Source organism: Chinchilla lanigera, unplaced genomic scaffold, assembly GCF_000276665.1.
Source record: "Chinchilla lanigera isolate Chin_1 unplaced genomic scaffold, ChiLan1.0 scaffold00091, whole genome shotgun sequence".
NCBI classification, from domain to species: Eukaryota; Metazoa; Chordata; class Mammalia; order Rodentia; family Chinchillidae; genus Chinchilla; species Chinchilla lanigera.
The window spans coordinates 7,757,477-7,775,027 of NW_004955492.1; the positions used below are offsets into that span (position 1 = coordinate 7,757,477).

The 17,551-nt window shown below is 48.9% G+C and overlaps 1 protein-coding gene across 1 annotated transcript; it reads left to right on the forward strand.

The window, feature by feature from the left end:
* Positions 1-5,057: 5,057 nt before the first annotated feature.
* Positions 5,058-16,918, forward strand: LOC102025256 (chromosome unknown open reading frame, human C1orf198; the record flags this gene model as incomplete). The annotated part of the gene is given in 2 exon segments (XM_005405022.2): positions 5,058-5,457; positions 16,868-16,918. Coding segments are annotated over 2 exon segments (384 nt in total), but the record flags the coding sequence as incomplete, so codon positions are not given.
* Between the last annotated feature and the right edge of the window lie 633 nt (positions 16,919-17,551).

The following is a 17,551-nucleotide window of genomic DNA, read 5'->3' on the forward strand; positions in this document are numbered from 1 at the left end:
TTCTTTTGAAGATACCTAAGCAGAGTACAACTATTGATAATCTCCTACCTCTTTTGTCTGTAACTCACTATTATTTGTCTATTTGTTTTCCTAAGAAACTATCTTGTAGATAACAATATGTAAAACAATAACCATTGATAATTTTCTACCACTTTGCCTGTAATTTGGTAAGCCCCCCCCCCGTTACTGTTATCCTTCTCTTACTCTTTAAAATAAAAAAAAAAAAAAAAATGAAGTTTGCTAAGAATGTCACTTGGAGAAATGTCTCAGTGGTTCAATAAATTGTTTTATGTAGATTTTGTGAAATAGACATTGCTTGTGTCTTATGAAGTATACTTCTTTGCTTGGGTGTCAACCCTTTTAAATTTAAAAATATGTGGCCATTGAGTTCCATTTTGCCTTCAAGAAATAAGATCAAGTAAACTACAGATTTAAGGAGTTAATGGAAGTGATGGAGAAGACAAACATGAGTGTCTCTCAGGTGCAGACAATGTAACAACATAGAAGAAACATGCATTTGTGACTTTCTTTTGGTATTAACAAGCCATCAAGATGGCAAATTTGCCTCAGTTTTTCTTAATGCAAACTCTTATTTCTGTATTATGAACTTTAAAGGCTGGATACTAGTGGGTTTCTTATAGAGACTTGCCAATCTTCCTCCAGGCCAACTGGTCTTACTCTCTGTGTTTCCTCCCTAGATCTATCTATCTATCTATCTATCTATCTATCTATCTATCTATCTATCTATTTATTTTGCAGTACTGGAATCCAGAGCCTTGTGCATGTCAGGCAAATGCTCTGCTGCTGAGGTGCACCCAGCCCTCCCATAAGTTTTTTAATGGGGCTGATGTAGGTTGTTCCTGGGCAATGACTGCTAGTTAGGACTTCAGACCTGTAACGCAGATGCTGGTCTCCACCATGAGTACTTCATTATTATACTGGAAAAATCAGTGCTGTGTTTGACCAAAGAGTGTCATAGGAGCTTTAATAAATTGCATCTATAAACCAGGTTCTAAAAGTATTGTTATTATTCCCACTAAGTATTTAGACATGTTAATCTAATGTTTGATATTTAACAAAAGTCAAATGAACCTCTGTGCCGTGATCTCAAGTGGGAAATGATCTGGGGTGAGTCTTCTCCCTTGATGCTTTATCTGTTCTCTTCTCTGTAAAGAGAAGCATTTTATTCATTCACTCATGATTCATTTGTCAAGCACCACTGAGCCCTTACTTGAAATCAAACATTGTTATTCACAACAGGAAACATAATGTAAAGTTCTTCTATAGTGTAGGCCTTATCCTAGTGGGGACTCCAGAACACCTAAGAGCAACAATTGAAATGTCATTTGTAAAGGAGGAGCTCTAGAAGTGTTCAGCCCCTAGCCAAAGCATGTCTTCCTAACATCTAGGACGAGCACACCAAGAGGTAACACCATGTGAAAAGCTATGGTTACTTGGCCAGACCACACGGACAGCAGTTCAGGCCATGGAAAGCTGATGAATATCGACTGTCATCACCAGGAGATCCACTGCATTGACTCTGTTCTCATACCCTTTCCCTCTATCCCTATGGCGTTTCACATAAAGCAGCAAATAACTCTGTAAATCACTGGTGTGCAGCCATTTTAGGAAGCCAAGGATGATTTGCCTATTTCCTCATTCTGTGAACAAAGTTTGTGGCCTTTTTCTTTTTCTTTAAGAAAAGTGCAAGGTGGGCACCTCCATCCAAATTCTGCCCGTTATGGCTTGTGTTTAGATGTCCCCAAAGCTTCATGCACTCATAGGTGGGGCTTTTTGGAGCTGGTTGGATTTAGGGAGTGTGATACTATGATTAAGGGTGTGTGATAACTAAATTAGTCCACTGATTGGAATTAGCATAGTTCTGGTGTAGATAATGGGAAAGCCCACTCCGGGTGTGGATGGTGCCACCCAAAAAGCTTGTAGTTTGTATGGGAGAAAAGGAAAAGGGAGCCTTGCTCTACTGCTGCTTTCTGCCTGCCTTGCCATGAACTGTTTCTCCTCTGTAATGCCCCTCTGCCATGCTGCTGTGTCTTGAAACCAGTTAAGTATGGCCTGAAACCTCTACAAACCATGAGCTGAAATAAACCTTTCCTTCTTTAACTTGTCTTAGTAATGAGAACAATAAATAAGACATGGGCTTAAGAAGATGATGTTATAAGGGGGATTTTTGTGTCCCCCAAAGTAGAGATATTCAACCCATACACCCCAATCTGGCAGTATTAGAAGGTGAGGGCTCAGGGATGAGATCAGGATTAGATGAGGTCAAAGTTTAGCGTTCTCACAGGCAAGATTATTGCTCTTACGAGTCAGGAGAGGGCTTGCTTCTTCCTTTTCTTTCTGCCATTTGTGGCTAGGAGGAGAATCAGCAATGTGCAACCCAAGAGAGTTCCCTCAGCAGAACCTCAGCAGAACTTGACAGTGCCAGCACCTAATCTCGGGTCTGTAGTCACCAGAACCACCAGAGACACCTGCCTGTTCTGTGAGTCCCCACTCTGGTGCTGTGTTGTAGCAGGTGGAGCAGATGAGACAGGTGTTCAGCAGGGAGCTGCCCCAGTATTTTACCTTATGTCTTAGTCTGTTTGCCCTGTAGTAACAAAACATAAACTGGGTGCTAGGCGTGGTGGTCCACGCCTGTAATTCCAGCACTCGGGAGGCTGAGGCAGGAGGATCGCTGTGAGTTCGAGACCAGCCTGGGCTACAAAGTGAGCTCAAGGCCAGCCTGAACTGCATAGTGAGACCCTGTCTCAAAAAAGACCAAAACAAACAAACAAACAAACAAAAAAAACCTAAAAAACAAAACATAAACTGGGAGCTTAGAAATGACAAAGATTTGTTCCTCACAGCTCTGGAGCTGGAAGTCCTAGATCGAGACACCAGTAGATGTGGTGTCTGGTGAGGGCTTGTCTCCTTGTTCATAGGGAAGGAGTGCCATCTCACTGCGTCCTCAGATGGTGGAGAGGACAAGGGACCTCCCTGGGTCTCTTTTATAAAGCTATTAACCATTCATCAGGGCTTTGCCCTCATGCCTAATCACCTTCAGAAACACTCCCCCTCCTGACATCATGACCTTGAGAGTTAGGGGTTTGGAAGAGAGGGACAGAAATATTCAGACCATTCTTCTCACTACATATTTAAGAGTTTGACTACATCACTGCCCTCACCCACCCCCCACCCCCCCGGGCAGTATATGCAGACATACGGACCAATATATATAAAATGCTTCTAATTTCAGCCAAGGCCTCTGTTACAGCCATTACGTGCCCTGAGTTTCTGCTTATAATCTGAAACAGTTTTCCTTTCAGTTACACCTTATCATCTGGCCCATAGACTTCATATTCTGACCAATGTCTCAGACTTATATTATTTAGAAAACTTCTTTGGTAATAAATGATATTTTATCCAAAACATTTAATGGCGCTGTGTTCTTTTGGGAAGCAACATTTATTTTTGTAACTGCTTTGAAAACAGCATGAGGGCAACTTTTTAATGCTAAAGAATCCTTTCTATGTGAATTTCAGAGCAAGCTCCCAGATGTCCATTGAAGCTCTGGAATACATCTTATGCACCACCCATGTTATTAAACAGGGACGGGGGGTTGCTGTTCAGGTAAGTGTACTGAGCCTACCTACCATCAATTTAAATAGGGAAGAATAATACACAAAACTCAACTTCTCAAGCTGTCCACTTCATAAATACGCCCGTGTATCCCGTGCAGCTCGGGATATTCGATGGATAACAGCTGCTGGTTCCCATTGCTTTAATAGATCATGCTGATAACATCCTTGGGAATAGTATCTTTTATTGTAGAGCCTGCCACAGTGCTGACACTCCAAAAACATTTTTGGGGTTCTGGCTGAGAAGACAGTAAAGCCTCTCGAGTTTAGAACAGGGCCTTGCAAGTTAAATCTGTTTGTGTTTGGAATTATACAAGTGTTATTTCAGAGGCAAAGACCCGAAGGAACAGTTAACAGGCAATTTTTAGAGTGGGTACTTATTTCTCACCAGAGACATGTCACAGCCATGTTAAAAGCTGCCTTTGATATAATTTTAATGATGTGGCCCGTAAGAAAGACATTTCACAAGCCCGGCCCCTCTGTGTGGCAGTCGCTTCTCTGCCTGTGAAAACTTTCCTCTGGTCCAGTTTGCAAAGATCGAGCTGCTCTGAGTTCTTGTGATATCTGAGATTCCAAAATCAGCCTTGCCATTTTCGGAAGTTTTATTTTTTGGTATTGCTAGTCTCGCTTTAAGCTGATGCTATGTTAGGTTCAGCACACTGACCCGAATCCGCCTTTTCTGCTCTAATCCCTGTTTAATAACGACACAGGTAAAGCTCTATTCCTGAGACCCGGTGAACACCTGGAGCTTGCTTTCAAAGGCAAGCATTGGAGAGCACAGGGTCTCTCGCACCCGTGGAAGGAAGCGCCTAAGCGTCCTGGCCTCCTCCAGCTTTTCAGAGGGGCGACTCTGTCCTTGGAGGCGAGTCCTGCCTCCCCGCTGGCCCGGTGTCCGCCCGCACGAGCGGGTCAGCGTCTCAGACCCCTCGGAGAACACCTGCGGGGCAGCGAGAAGGGCGGGGCTGCGGGAAGCTGGCCTCGCCAGGCACGCGGGCAGAGAAGTTTCCTTTGTCAGCGTGACCACGTGGCGTCATGGCGGTCGCCGGGGGCAGTCACCAAAGCAGCCCTGTCCGACAGCTGCGCGCGGATTTAGGGACTCGCCAGGCCACACACAGGAGCCTGCAGATTAAGTCCCAAACAGCCCGGCACTAGGGGGCAAGAACGGGCCTCAAGGGAGGGAGGGGCGAGAGGCGGGGCCGGTGGTGGGAGGGGCGCGGCCCGAGGCGAAGGGGGCGTGGCCTTGGTGCCGGCGCGGGTGTGGGGTTAGAGGCGGGGCGCGGGCGGGTGGTGCTCCCGGCGGAGGCGGGTTCGGGGCGGGGCAAAGGGCCTGACCCAGGCTGCGGGGCAGGGCCGGGGGCGCGGAGCGCGCGTTGATTGGCAGGGGATGGGGTGGAACTCCAGGCACGCGGCGAGGGCGGGGCCGAAGGCAGGGACGGAGGTGGGGACGAGTGAGCCGACGGGGCGGGGGCGGTGCTCTGGCGGGCCGGGCATGGCGTCCATGGCGGCGGCGATCGCGGCGTCGCGCTCCGCAGTCATGAGCGCGAACCGGCCGCTGGACGAGCGGGAGCGGAAGCGCTTTACCTACTTCTCGTCTCTAAGCCCCATGGCCAGGAAGATCATGCAGGACAAGGAGAAGATCCGAGAGAAGTACGGGCCCGAGTGGGCGCGGCTGCCGCCCGCACAGCAGGACGAGATCATCGACCGCTGCTTGGTGGGGCCGCGCACCTCAGCACCCTCGGATTCGGGAGACCCGGGGGACCGCGCACATTTCCCTGGCCTGCGCGGGCCTACGGGCCAGAAGCTGGTGCGCTTCGGCGACGAGGTTGGCGCTGGGGGCTGGGAGGGTCCGGGAGGGGAGGGCGCGGTGAGGGCGCGGGGCGCTACCAGCCGGACGGAAATCGGGAGCGTCCGACCAGGGTTCTGGTCCAACTCTGCCCGTTGACCTCTGTATGCCCATGGGTGAGCCTCAGTTTCCGCCCTGTGAAAGCGGATGGTACCACCCGTGCCTGCCGCGAGGCACTCAGTGCCTGGTGTGTTAGTGTTTGTGAGGAGCTCCGGGAAAGTGAAATGGCCAGGCGCGATCCGGAGAAGAGGAGAGGAAGCGCCTTCCAAGGTGAAGGGGCAACGCCCACTGCCCTGAGACGCGTCCCCAGTAAGCTCGGTGTGCAGCATGTGTTTTACGGATTTGCGTGACAACCGCGTTTTTGTAGTGGAAAACCAGAGAGGGGAGAAGTTTAAGTGCTCTGTCGAGCCACTGCTCTCAGGGAGATCTCAGACTTGCAGAGGGACCATTGCTGTGGAGGGGATACGAGAACCTGCTGTGAGCAACTCAGCACTCAGTCACAGAAGCCCCAGGAATCAGTTTGGTGCCCTTGGAATATGCGCTGTGGCTAAAGTGTGGAGGTGAGAGATCCACTCCCAGTTCAGGCCCCTGCTGAGGCTTCGGGAGGAGGAGCCCGGGAGTTTTCCGAGGAAGTTGTGCATGTGGAAGGAATTCAAGTTAAGAATGAGGTTTAAGTTAGATTTTCAGGCTGAGTGTGGAGACGTACACTAATTCAAAATGTTTGTGGTCATAAGCCCACTTAAATGTCATGGAAGTGTGGAAGTACGGAATTGTGCTGCCAACATTGCCTTTTTCTGGTGGAATCAAAAGAAAATTCTCCTCTGGACTTTAACCTCCAGGGGCTTTGCCGGGAAAAACAAGGGTGTGGTACACTAGGGAGATGAAAATGTAGGTTTGAAATGCAATTCCTAGACCTGGAGCATCTTTAATGTGAAATAAGTACATTTGTGAGGACATGTGTGGTGTTTTTGCTCAGGTTTAGGCAATGACAGAGCAGTCAGCTCCTCATGGAAGAATCATGAATTAATAAAGCCTACAGGAAGTGAACCTGTAGGTACTTAACACGTGTTGGACTGTGTCTGTCACTGGCCCTCACTGGGTATCCAGCTGAGAGTAGTGGTATGTGTGCACATCATTAAAAAGCTAGGTCACGCCTGGCAAGCGCGAGGCCCTGAGTTCGATTCCCGGTACCAAAAAAGAAAATAGTTACCAAAAAAAAGCTAGGTCACATTGGAGGCTATGGTTACCAACAAGGAAAGATGTGGCCAAGTATTTACTGTAATTCCTAATCTGGTGCCAGACCAGGCTGTTTCTGAATTTGTAGACCCAGTGTAATTTAAAAACAAGTAAAACATGTGGTGGCTACCACATTCCTTTCCAAGAACAGCCAGGCCTGTTTTTGAGAGTTGAATATCACCTTTGCAAAATTGGCCTTAGAGCAGGCCCTGGAATGCCGCTGACCATCTTCGGCACTGATGGCAGAGGAGCACACAGCACCTGGATTCTCGCGATGTTGCCCAAGGGGGCATTTTTCCCTGCAGTGGCTGTGTGGTGGGATAGCACTGGGGAATTTTAATTCCATCAGACTGGGTGAGAAGTTGGCACTTGATGAAGTCTGTAGTCTCATTGTTACCCCCGGAAAACCCTTCTTGGAGAAGGGCCAGCTCCTGGGCACGAGGGATGATAGGTGAGGGCAGGGTAGGGGATAACTCCTAGTTAGGATGCTACACAGGCTGGCTCGGAGATAGATGGTCCATGATTGAGTAAGAGGACCCTAAGCTAAATTGAGTAGGGCACTCCATGGTGTCTCTTCCTTCTTGATCTGTCTTCTAACATAGTCTCAGGGCTTCCACAGCCCTTTCAGCAACCCTAAAGGGTGCTGCCTGTTTCTTTAAGTACCTCTTCTATTGCCAATAATATAACATTTTTGTGTCACACATAGCAAATGTGACCTGCTCCAGTTCCATCCTGGTCCTGGGCCAGCTCACCCCTCCTTAGGCAACCTGGTGGTCCCTCATTCCTGGGAGGTCACCATATTGATGCCAGATTTAATGTAGACACTGAATTGGCATAGCACACTGCAGCCCACAACTCCTGGACTCAAACAATCCTCCCACTTCAGGCTACCGAGTAGTTGGGACTACAGTTATGAGCCACCACTGAGTCCCCTGGTGAGAGTTACAGGATTCCACATTCTCTGCTACATTTTTGGCTGCAAACAAGCCCTGAACAGGTGACCAGGACACTTGGGTAGCAGTGCATCCTGTTTGTGTGGCGCTTATTGCCTGCCTCACTGATCCAGGGAGTGGGTGGAGCTGGCAGGAGTGGTATTTCCATATGCCAGCCCAGGACATGATCTGGATTTTGCATGCTGTAGAACATGGAGTTCTGAGACCTGGGAGCCAGGCAGCTCCATCCCCTCATTGGCAGCTTTGCATGACCAGCTGCTGCCTTGGGCCCACATCCTCCTCCTGCAGGAGGCTGGAGTCTTGTTAGCTGTTCTCTTACCCCTCTGGGCTTTGGAACTTGGATTCCCAGACACCTGCTACACTACCATAGGTTTGGTTTTTGTGTTTTTTTGGTCTTTTTGAGACAGGGTCTCGCTATGCAGTTCAGGCCAGCCTTGAGCTCACTTTGTAGCTCAGGCTGGTCTCGAAAATCCTCTTGCCTCAGCCTCCCGAGTGCTGGGGTTACAGGCGTGCGCCACCACATCTGGCTCTACCATAGGTTTTTTTAAGGCCTGGTGGCTTTCCTACCCTCCAGCTGCCACAGTTGTGGAGTACCTGTGGTCAGCAAGCCTTGCTGAGCTGCTGCATCCAGTGGCTCCTGGGCTGCCTGCAAAGGATCCCACCCCACCCCAGGTCCAGACTGCTGAGGGCCTGGGTGCTGACCAGCCTACTTGTCTGGGTTTTTTCAATAAACTAATTTATTTAAAAAGTTGCACCAGTACAGTCTTGTTAAACATTTCACTCCATGCTGAAGCAGCATTCTACAACGATTGATAGGATCCATCCAGAACTTTTCTTAAACTTTAAGTCTGTGTTAAGTTTGAGTTGCTGCATGGTGCCTGGGACCGGTGGGGCCTCCCCTTCCTCTCCTGTATTGGGTTTGAGTTGGGCTCACTGTGTGGACTCTGGATGTAAGACTTGGGACGGGTGAGGTCTCCCCTTCCATTCCCACAGTCACAGCTCAGACTTTTCTTTTTTTCCTCCTTTGGAACAAACAAAAGTTATAATTTGCAAGTTGTTTTCTTGGTTATTAGAGCTTGTTTTTTAAGGAAGATGGAATATATGAATTAGGATTCTCTCTGTCTGTCTGGCTTATCTATGTAAAGAAAAGACAACAGGGTGGGTGTGGCTTCTCGTGTCCCTCTGCCTGGTGCTCAGTGCTCAGCTGCTAGGCAGGCATTGAGACGTGGCCTCATCCAGTTCCACAGGCTGTGTGGGCCAGCTGAGAGCAGCCTGGGGCTGGTCCCACAGGCATCCCCTCGGATGGAGCTTTAAGGTTCTTCACCCCACGTGGCACCTCCCTGGAGCCTGGGACCTGTGGCAGGGTGACCACATGGCCTTCCCTTCCCAGGCACCTTTGCCCACTAGTTCCTGTGGGAGGGTGGCCCAGTGGCAGCCAGGGAACAAGTTTTGAAATGACTTATTCACGGCCATGCAGGGTGGGAGGGCAGGAAACTTGTGGGCAGGTTTGAAGTCATCTTTTAATGGACAGGAATCACTTTCACACCCTAAGCAAGAGATTTCCATAGTACTGGGGAAAATAGCCATTTCTTCAAAATAAATAAATGAATGACTGCCCACCAGGGAACAAGTTTTGAAATGACTTCAAAACTTCTGCTTGCCTTCCTGCTTATTTTCTGTTCATTCCCGTCCAGTTTCCTCCGCCCACTGTTTCCTAGTCCTATTACCATGGTGAGTGGCCCTGGTTCTGCTTCTGCTGTCTCTGAATCTGCGTCCACGGTGGAATGTACTCACAGTTAAGTTATAACTGCGTTCTGTCTGGGAGCTGCAGATTTGTGTTTCCGGTTATGGAAACCCCCCCATCTCAGCAGAGTTAAATATATCCCAAGCCCGAAGGAAAGGCACCAATTCCATAAGTATGTAAATAGTTGCTAGGAATAGGCAGTTGGTAAAAAAGAGCACATTTTAACCATCCTTCTCTGTTAAACAGATTTATTTCTTTAGAGCAGTTTTAGGTTCATAATAAAATTGAATGGGGAAGTACAGAGTTTCCAGTACCCCTGCCCACACAGATGGTCTCACCAGTCAGTACCCCCTCATGGGTGCTCCCATTGTGGCCCATGAGCCTATGTGGACACCTCATCATCACCCATAGTTCGGAACTCACATTAGGGTTTCCTGTTGGCAGCACACACTCTGTGTGCCTTGATGAACATGGAACAACAGGGTTCCCAGGCTGCATCTTGCAGAGTGGTTTTAGTGCCTTGGGGACTCTCTGTGCTTCCGTTTACCCCCACTGACCACTGATCTCAGACTCCACAGTTTTGCCCTTTCCAGAAGGTCATACCATGGGAGCTATGCAGCATGTAGCCTCTTCTGATAGACTGCTTGTACCTGGTAACATGCATTCAAGGTTCCTCCACATCTTTTTATGGGTTGATGGAGCCTCACTTTTTAGTACTAATACTCCATTGTCTGAATGTAGCACAGTTGGTTTATCCATTTACCTATTGAAAGACAACTTGGTTGTTTCCAAATTTGGGCAAGTATGAATAAAGCTGCTCTGAACATCTGTGCGCAGGTTTTTGTGTGAACAGAGGTTTTCAATTCAAAGACATGGTTGCCTCACCCTAGTCTTTAACACAGACTGGAATTTGCCAATGGACTGTGCCCAGGCCTCAGTTGATTGACAAGCACAGGGTGCTGTGTATCACTCTGTACTGTTGCTTTATACTGAAGTGGCCCAAAGGCTCTGGATCTTTGAGGTACAGACAGCTCACCAGCAAAGACGTACCTCACCTGGATGTGCCATGCAACATTATCTCACAGACAAAGCTGTGAGAATGAGAAGATTTCTACCCCTTCTCCACAGGCCCTGCTGTCCCAGCCTTCTCTCTCCAGCTTCTAGCGTTTCTCATCTTAGATCAAGATCCCACTGTTTATCAACTCTCCTGACCTTTGGACTTCAGGGGTCCGTGACTACGCACAGTTTCAGGGAGCAGCTGCAGGGTTCTGGACACCACTTCTGAGTCACCCAAGAAAAAGAGATCTATTTCTGGGGACTTTAATAGCTGTCATTCTGACTTTTAGAAACAAGGCACTCCTAGTAAGGAGGTGGTATTTAGCAAACTGTACACCCTATTCTGCCTCCGCCTGATGAGAATGTTTACTGTTGATAGCAAGGTAGTTCCTGTAGTGTGAAACATTGTTATTAGATGCAGTGACAGGAAGAACAAAGAAACCTTTCAGGGGATTCCTGTGATGCCAGCGTCTCACTGAATGGAGGCTGCTCCTCTGCCCTGGTTGTGATTGACTGTGTTGGCCTGTGTGTCAGCACTATGAGTCTTTTGGCCTCTGTGTGGGGATGGCAAGACCTGGCCTGGGAAATGTGGGCATCGTGACAGTGATCTGAACCGAGGGCTTTTCACTGTAGTTATTGAGGATGGCGTGAGCACCTGGCAGGGATTGCAGAGGGCCTTTGTCCATGGTGTGGCCTCTGCAGAGCTGGCCAGATAGACATGGACCTCTGGGCACCAGAGGGCAACTGGCCTCGGTCGATGGGTGTTGGGAGTGGTTGAGCTAGATAGGGTCCTCTGTAAGACAGTGGTATCAGAGACAATCACCTAGGGAAGGTTTTGTTTTTATTTTTAAATTGATGCTGAAGGGCCTTGCACATGCTAGGCATGAGGGCTACGCCCCAGACCCTATGTGGGTTGTTTTTAACTAAGTCAGGTGGGACCCACCGATTCTACTTAGGAAGACGGCACCCTAGGGTTCTAACTTGTAGCAGACCCCTGAGCTGGGCTCTGGGTCTTGAGTCAGGTGTCTGGGACCTGCTGCAGGGTGAGTGCAGCACCACGGGCTCATGAGGTCCTGGACATCTTTCCTGTGAGGGGTGGACCCTGTGGGGAGAGGGGGCTGTCTGCTGGCCATGGGAAGCTTCCTGCCTGAGGTGGACATCTTCTTGGCATAGCTGGTGGGGAACTGAGTGGCCTCTACTGCAGACACCGCCCTCTGTAGTGCAGTTGGTCCACACACCAGTATCCCAATGATATACCAGTCCTAAGCTAGGAGAGAGTTACCAAAGACCAGTGCCTAATCTTTTTATCAACTTCATGTGGAGGAAATGTTAATATTTATAAACTTTCACCACATTTGAAATGAATTTGAAGTCCAGAGTTTCTCATTTTGGAATAATTTTGCAATAGTCATGACTTTTACAGAGAAATCATGACCTATGATTAATGAGTGTTTATGACTGGATATTTTCAAAAGCTGTGTTACCAAAATCCTTCACGGTTTTAATGGCAAGAAGTCACACTGGCTACAGCGTGATGGATGTTAGTATGTACAGTACTGCCTGTGATGTGCTGGTAGATGTTTTGCAGCTGGTTCGGGGTGGTGGTGGCTGACCCTGGTCTCTGGCTGGCACCTGTGCCTTATTGGCATTTGTGGTAGCAGGATGGAGCAGGTGGGCAGGGTAGTGAGTAGCACAGCATTACTGCTGCCCTACCTGGCAGGTACAGTAGACCCCAGTAACCTCAGAAACACAGCCAGTAGGGAAATGTGCTAAAGTACTTAGGACGAAATAACGAGTTTGAGAATAGCCTTTTGTAGAAAGAACTCACTTTAAACAATATTTTTTACGCAGTTTTAGTTTCCTAGAAAACTGAACAGAAAGTACAGGTTTCCCACAAACTCCTCCCTAAAACACACCCCCACATCAGACCACAGTGGTGACTTTATTAAGTGAACCTGTGCTGATGCTACTTTGTCAGCCAGAGTTCCTGGTTGATGTCAGATTCACTCCTGCTCTGGTACTACCATTGTGGTGTCATATGGAGTAGATTCATGGTATAGTCACATGGAATAGGTACTCGAGTTCTTGCCCCAAACCTGTCGTCCCTCCTTTTTCTCAGCCAAGGCAACCGCTGATCTTTCTCCTGCTGCTATAGTTTTGCCTTTCCCAGAGTGTCATACAGCTGGAATGAAGCAGTCAATAGCCTTTTCAGACTGGCTTCTTTCCTTGCATTTAAGGTTCCTCCATGTCTTTTCATGGCTATTGTGATAAAATGTATAAAACAAAATTTACTATTTTAATCATTTTTGAGTGTACAGTGGCATTTAGTGTATTTACAGTGTTAAGCAACTATCACCACCATCTCTTCCAGGATGCTTTTATTATTTTAAAATGAAGCTCTATATCCATTAAACGGCAAAACTCTATACACACGAAACAGTAACTGTCCCCCTCCCTGGCACCTTGTGCTTCCTGTCTCCATGATTATTCCTGCTTTAGGTACTTCATTTCAGTGGAATCTTATGTGTCCTGGTGGCTAGCTCATTTTACAAAGCCTTTTGTCTTCCCAACTTATCCACATGGTAGCATGTATCAGAATGCCATTTCTTTGTAAGACTGAATTGTATTCCATTGCGTGGATAGAGCACATCTCATTTATATATTTAGCTATCAGTGGACATCTGGATTGTGTCCACCTTGGGCCTGTTGAGTGTAATGCAGCCATGAATATGGGTACATAAGTGTTGGTTTGAGGCCCTATTTTCATGCTTTGGGGTATGTACCTTGGAAAAGAATTGCTAGATCATGTGGCAGTTGTATATTTAACTTTTTGAAGAACTACTGGGGCCTGCACAGATCACACCTTCCACATTCCTGCCAGCCCTGGCCAGCGTTCTGGTCTCTTCACAGTCTTGATAGTGCTTGTTACTTTTCATTTCTTAAAAAGAATAGTCGTCCTTATAGGTGTGAAGTATATTACTTTTGTGTTTAATACACTGTATTTAATTGTGGATTTATGTACTTTAACTTTAATAGTGGCTATGTTTAACAACAGGAAACAAGAAATTCCTACATATTCCATAGTAAGCTCTCACAAAAGTATGTCTTCCAGTACTACAGTATGTGTGTGTGTGGGTGCATGTATGCATGCACATGGGTATATTTTTTAAGCACTATTTACTTTGGGATATAGAAACCCAATTGGATAAACATTTTTAGGATGAGAGCAGATGTTCCTGGCCTCTGGCATGAGCTCTTAAAGCTACCTGAGGACCAGCAGAGCCTCTCATGTGTACCGTGGCCTCTGATGGGTGCTGCACTGTTTTCCCTGGTTTCTCTTTAGCTTTTCGCTTTCTCCTTGGGTCCTTGGTGGCGTGAGGCTGGATTCCAGAGGAGAAGCCATTTCTCAGTGTTGCCTCTGACATAGACATCTCAGTGGGGAGGAGTTTGACCCTGAGGGAACTGCTCAGCCAGGGCACAGCCCACCCATGTCATCTGGGGCTCTAAATGGCAGATATACTGTGGTGTTTAGATGATCTCAGTTCCAGGTGCCTGGGAAGCAGGCGGGAGGGCCTTGTGCGCAACCCTGGAGCAGGCGTGTGCAATGGTGACTGAATCTGGCCTCGTGTGGATTGCCTGCTGGGCTTGTGGGAGTAGCAGAAAAGACAGCACTGTGTGCATGTGTGTGTGCATGCGTGCGTGCGAGATGCTATGTGGCATGTGTGAGGGAGAGGGAGTGCTGCCACTCTGAGATCCTGATGCCATTTGCATCCCACAGCCTTGGACCTGTCCTTGAGCCAAGCCTGCTTGTGGCTAGAGTGTGCCACTGGCAGCTAACATCAGGGCTTCCTTCACGTTCTTGTTTAGCAGGTTTATTTTGTAAGCACTTTATTATTTTTTTATGAGCTCAGAATTGCAGAAATCCAAGGAATCTGCCCCTTGACTTAGTTTCTGGCTGGAACAAACAGTAAACAGTTGGTGTGACACAAAGTATGGAGAAATTACAGTGATCAGTCTCAGTGTGTGCCCCCCATGGCATGTCAGCTGACATGGGCTGCGACCGCTGGAGACTTGGTGCCCTAAGCTCTGGACTCACCCTTTGCTTCTCGGAGTCACTCCTGAGTCACTTCCAAAGCCCAAAGCCCTGTAGTCTTAGCTTAGATTATATAATTCATCTTTCAAAGACAGGTCATGTAGCATCATGGCGGGTTCAGTGCTGCGTTCCCTTGCAACCCTGTACCAGGGTATTCTGTACTGCCTCTTGCCTGCTGTGATCACTGTGTGCTGCCTCTTTCCACTCGAGCGGTGGCCCTGGGAGAGGCATGTGGTTCCCTCTACCTTCTCATGATCACATCCGGAATAGATGGCACTTTAGTTCCAGTGGCCTCCTTTGTTTTCCACCTGAAAACAAAGCCTGTGGTTTATTATTTTTAAGAGAAACTTACATTACAGTCTCAAGAGCCTTGTAGTTGAGAGACTTTCTGGTCTTTTAGCTCAGTTCCCTTCCTCTGCTAGGCACCCAGAGCCAAGGGCAGCTTGCAGTTGCTGTTGGCTCCTGCCTGTGTAGAGCCTCCTGCTGCCAGAGTATTGACAGTCATGGCCGTTTTTGGAGGAGCAGAGTTTGGGTGCTGGATTTAACTGAAATCCAAAGGGAAGACAGTCACCCTGTTCCTGTTGTCTTTACAAGTTTTGCCCGATGGCCAGTAGTAAAAAAGCAGGGCAAACCAGTTGTGAAGCCAGCATTTCCTTCAGATGTTGTCATGTAGGAGGCACAGTGATGATGGCTGTGACCCTAGGGTGCTCCTGCTCTGCCTGGGGCGGCTGCACTGCTGATGGCTGTGTGGCTGTAAACTGCGTCTGTGGGTGGACCAGGTCTCCAGCCTGCCTCCCTCTGGTTTTTGGCCTGCCTGGGCCTGTGGGGTTCCCCGTAGTCCTTGGTCCTCTCACAGTTTCCTGCTGAGAGCCTGCAGTCCTTGGTCCTCCTACACAGGTTGAGGAGGCTGGAGCCCTGATCCTGTCCCCAGGAGCCACAGAGGAGACAGCTGTAGCCAGCACACATCTCCACCCACAGAGAGTGGCTCTCTCCGTACCCTCAGGGTTTCCAGAGAGCTGGCTCAGTGCCCCACATTGAAGTGTCCGGGAGTTCCTGAGGCGTGCACAGATGGTGCAGAGCGCCTTTGTTCCCGATCAGAGTGTCTGCAGGTGTGGACCCTGCTCTCAGGCTGCCGTGGGGCAGTAAACAAGATTTTATGTTGCTTTGTGACCTTGAGGTGGCCACTCGTGGGAAACCTGGGGAGTTGTCACACAGTTCCCTGGATCCTGTTGTTGCTGTTCAGAGGCCGTTTCTGCTCATGGCTTGTTGCAGTAAGCCTGCCCATGGAGGGCTGGCTGGCCTGGGGTGTTTGTGCATCACTGCCGTGGGGTCCTGACCTCTGCCCCCTTCTCTGGGGCCAAGTTAGGGAGGAGTCATTGCAGGACCTTTGGGTGGGAAGAGGTAGGAGTTACTGGGTACTTCATGGATGGATGTGAGTTAGCTGGGGTTTTTATTTGGTGTGGGAGATGAAGTATGGGTGTAATAACATTAGTGTCAGTGTTGATTAAAACGTTTTAGCCTATTTCAATCTGTGTCACCCAGTGTGTCCCATGGTTAGGTTCAGCAGGTAAGATTTCTGAGGGCATCAGGGCACAGACGAGGTATTTGCCAGCCCAGGAGTACCACATGGTGTGGAGGGGAGCCCTGGGGTGGGGGAACCCCCAAGCCATTTGTTCAGGCCTGTGCTCACGTCCTCGGTGCGGTTATAAAGGGCTCTGCCCACTGTGCTCTGCTGGGAGGGTTGGGGTGATGCCAGCTTTCTCGGTAGTGCCAGGTACTCATATTAAATTGGCATTTTTTTCTTCACTGGCTGTTCACCAAGTCTTGCAGATCTCTGTAGGCTCATGGAGAAACAGGAATTCAGATGTGCTACTGTTGCCTGACCAATTATGGCCTTAGCTCCATTTATTCCTCACAAGGGTGGTATAGTTCTCCTTTACCAGTGAGGTAACTGAGCTTAAAATGGTATGTCGAACCCCATGAGCACACAGCTGGCCACTGGTAGGGCTGAAATCAAGCTCATTCTGCTGAGAACAGAAAGTCAGTTCCACTTCTGCACTGCTTCCCTCCTGGGTTGTGTTGTCGGGGACCCCCGCCAGCGTCCCCTAAGAGTCAGGCACAGGCGGAAAGTGAGGTAGAAGCAGCTGCAGCAGTCAGCACCTTCCATGCTGAGCACTGGGACGTCAGCTTGCTCAGGGCTAGGAACTGGGGTCATTCCTGCATTTGGGCTCCTTTGGCCCTGGGAAGATGCTTGCATGGGGCTGTCTGAGTTTGGGTTTCAGATTTATTCTTGAATTTTTATTTCAGGACATAACTTGGCAAGATGAGCACTCTGCACCTTTCTCCTGGGAAACAAGGGTAAGTTGGATTAAGTTTAGATGTATTTGCCCTTTTAAAAAGAAGCAAGTAGCTATACATTTTCTGTCAGTGTTTGCTGGGCTCGGGGCTTTGGCCTCACTGCTGGGCGGAGGGCACAGGCCCATTGTCCGGGGAGAAGGTTGTGGGGAGTTCTGAGGCTCCTGTGTGGTTGGTAGGAAGTCAGGGTTACCGTTGGTACTGTCCGCCAGGCCCAGAGATGCCTCAGTGTTTCTCATGTGGCTCCAGCATCCAGCCAGCCTGGGCTCAGGGCCAGACCTGCGGGGCTTCTCTCAGCCTGTGCCTCTGCCCACCAGCACTGGGGATCGCGGTGGCCCTGCTCCCCGGGACAAAGCATTGATGAGTGACCGTATGTGGGCAGAAGTGTGTGAGGCTTGTAGATGCCAGCTTGGAGTGAGGCCTGACTCCCAGCCACTCATCCTCACCATTGCTTTTGCCAGAGTGGTGTGAGAGTGTGGAGCCCAGCTGGCTTCAAGGAATTCCCTGGTCTCTTGTGTCCCTGAGATGTGTGTTCCTGAGCAGGACAGTAAGACAAGAGAAGAAGGGAAAGGCCAGGGTGTGCTGAGTTCTAGGACATTCGGTGCTTGTGTGGGTATGTGTGTGCCCAGAACAGGG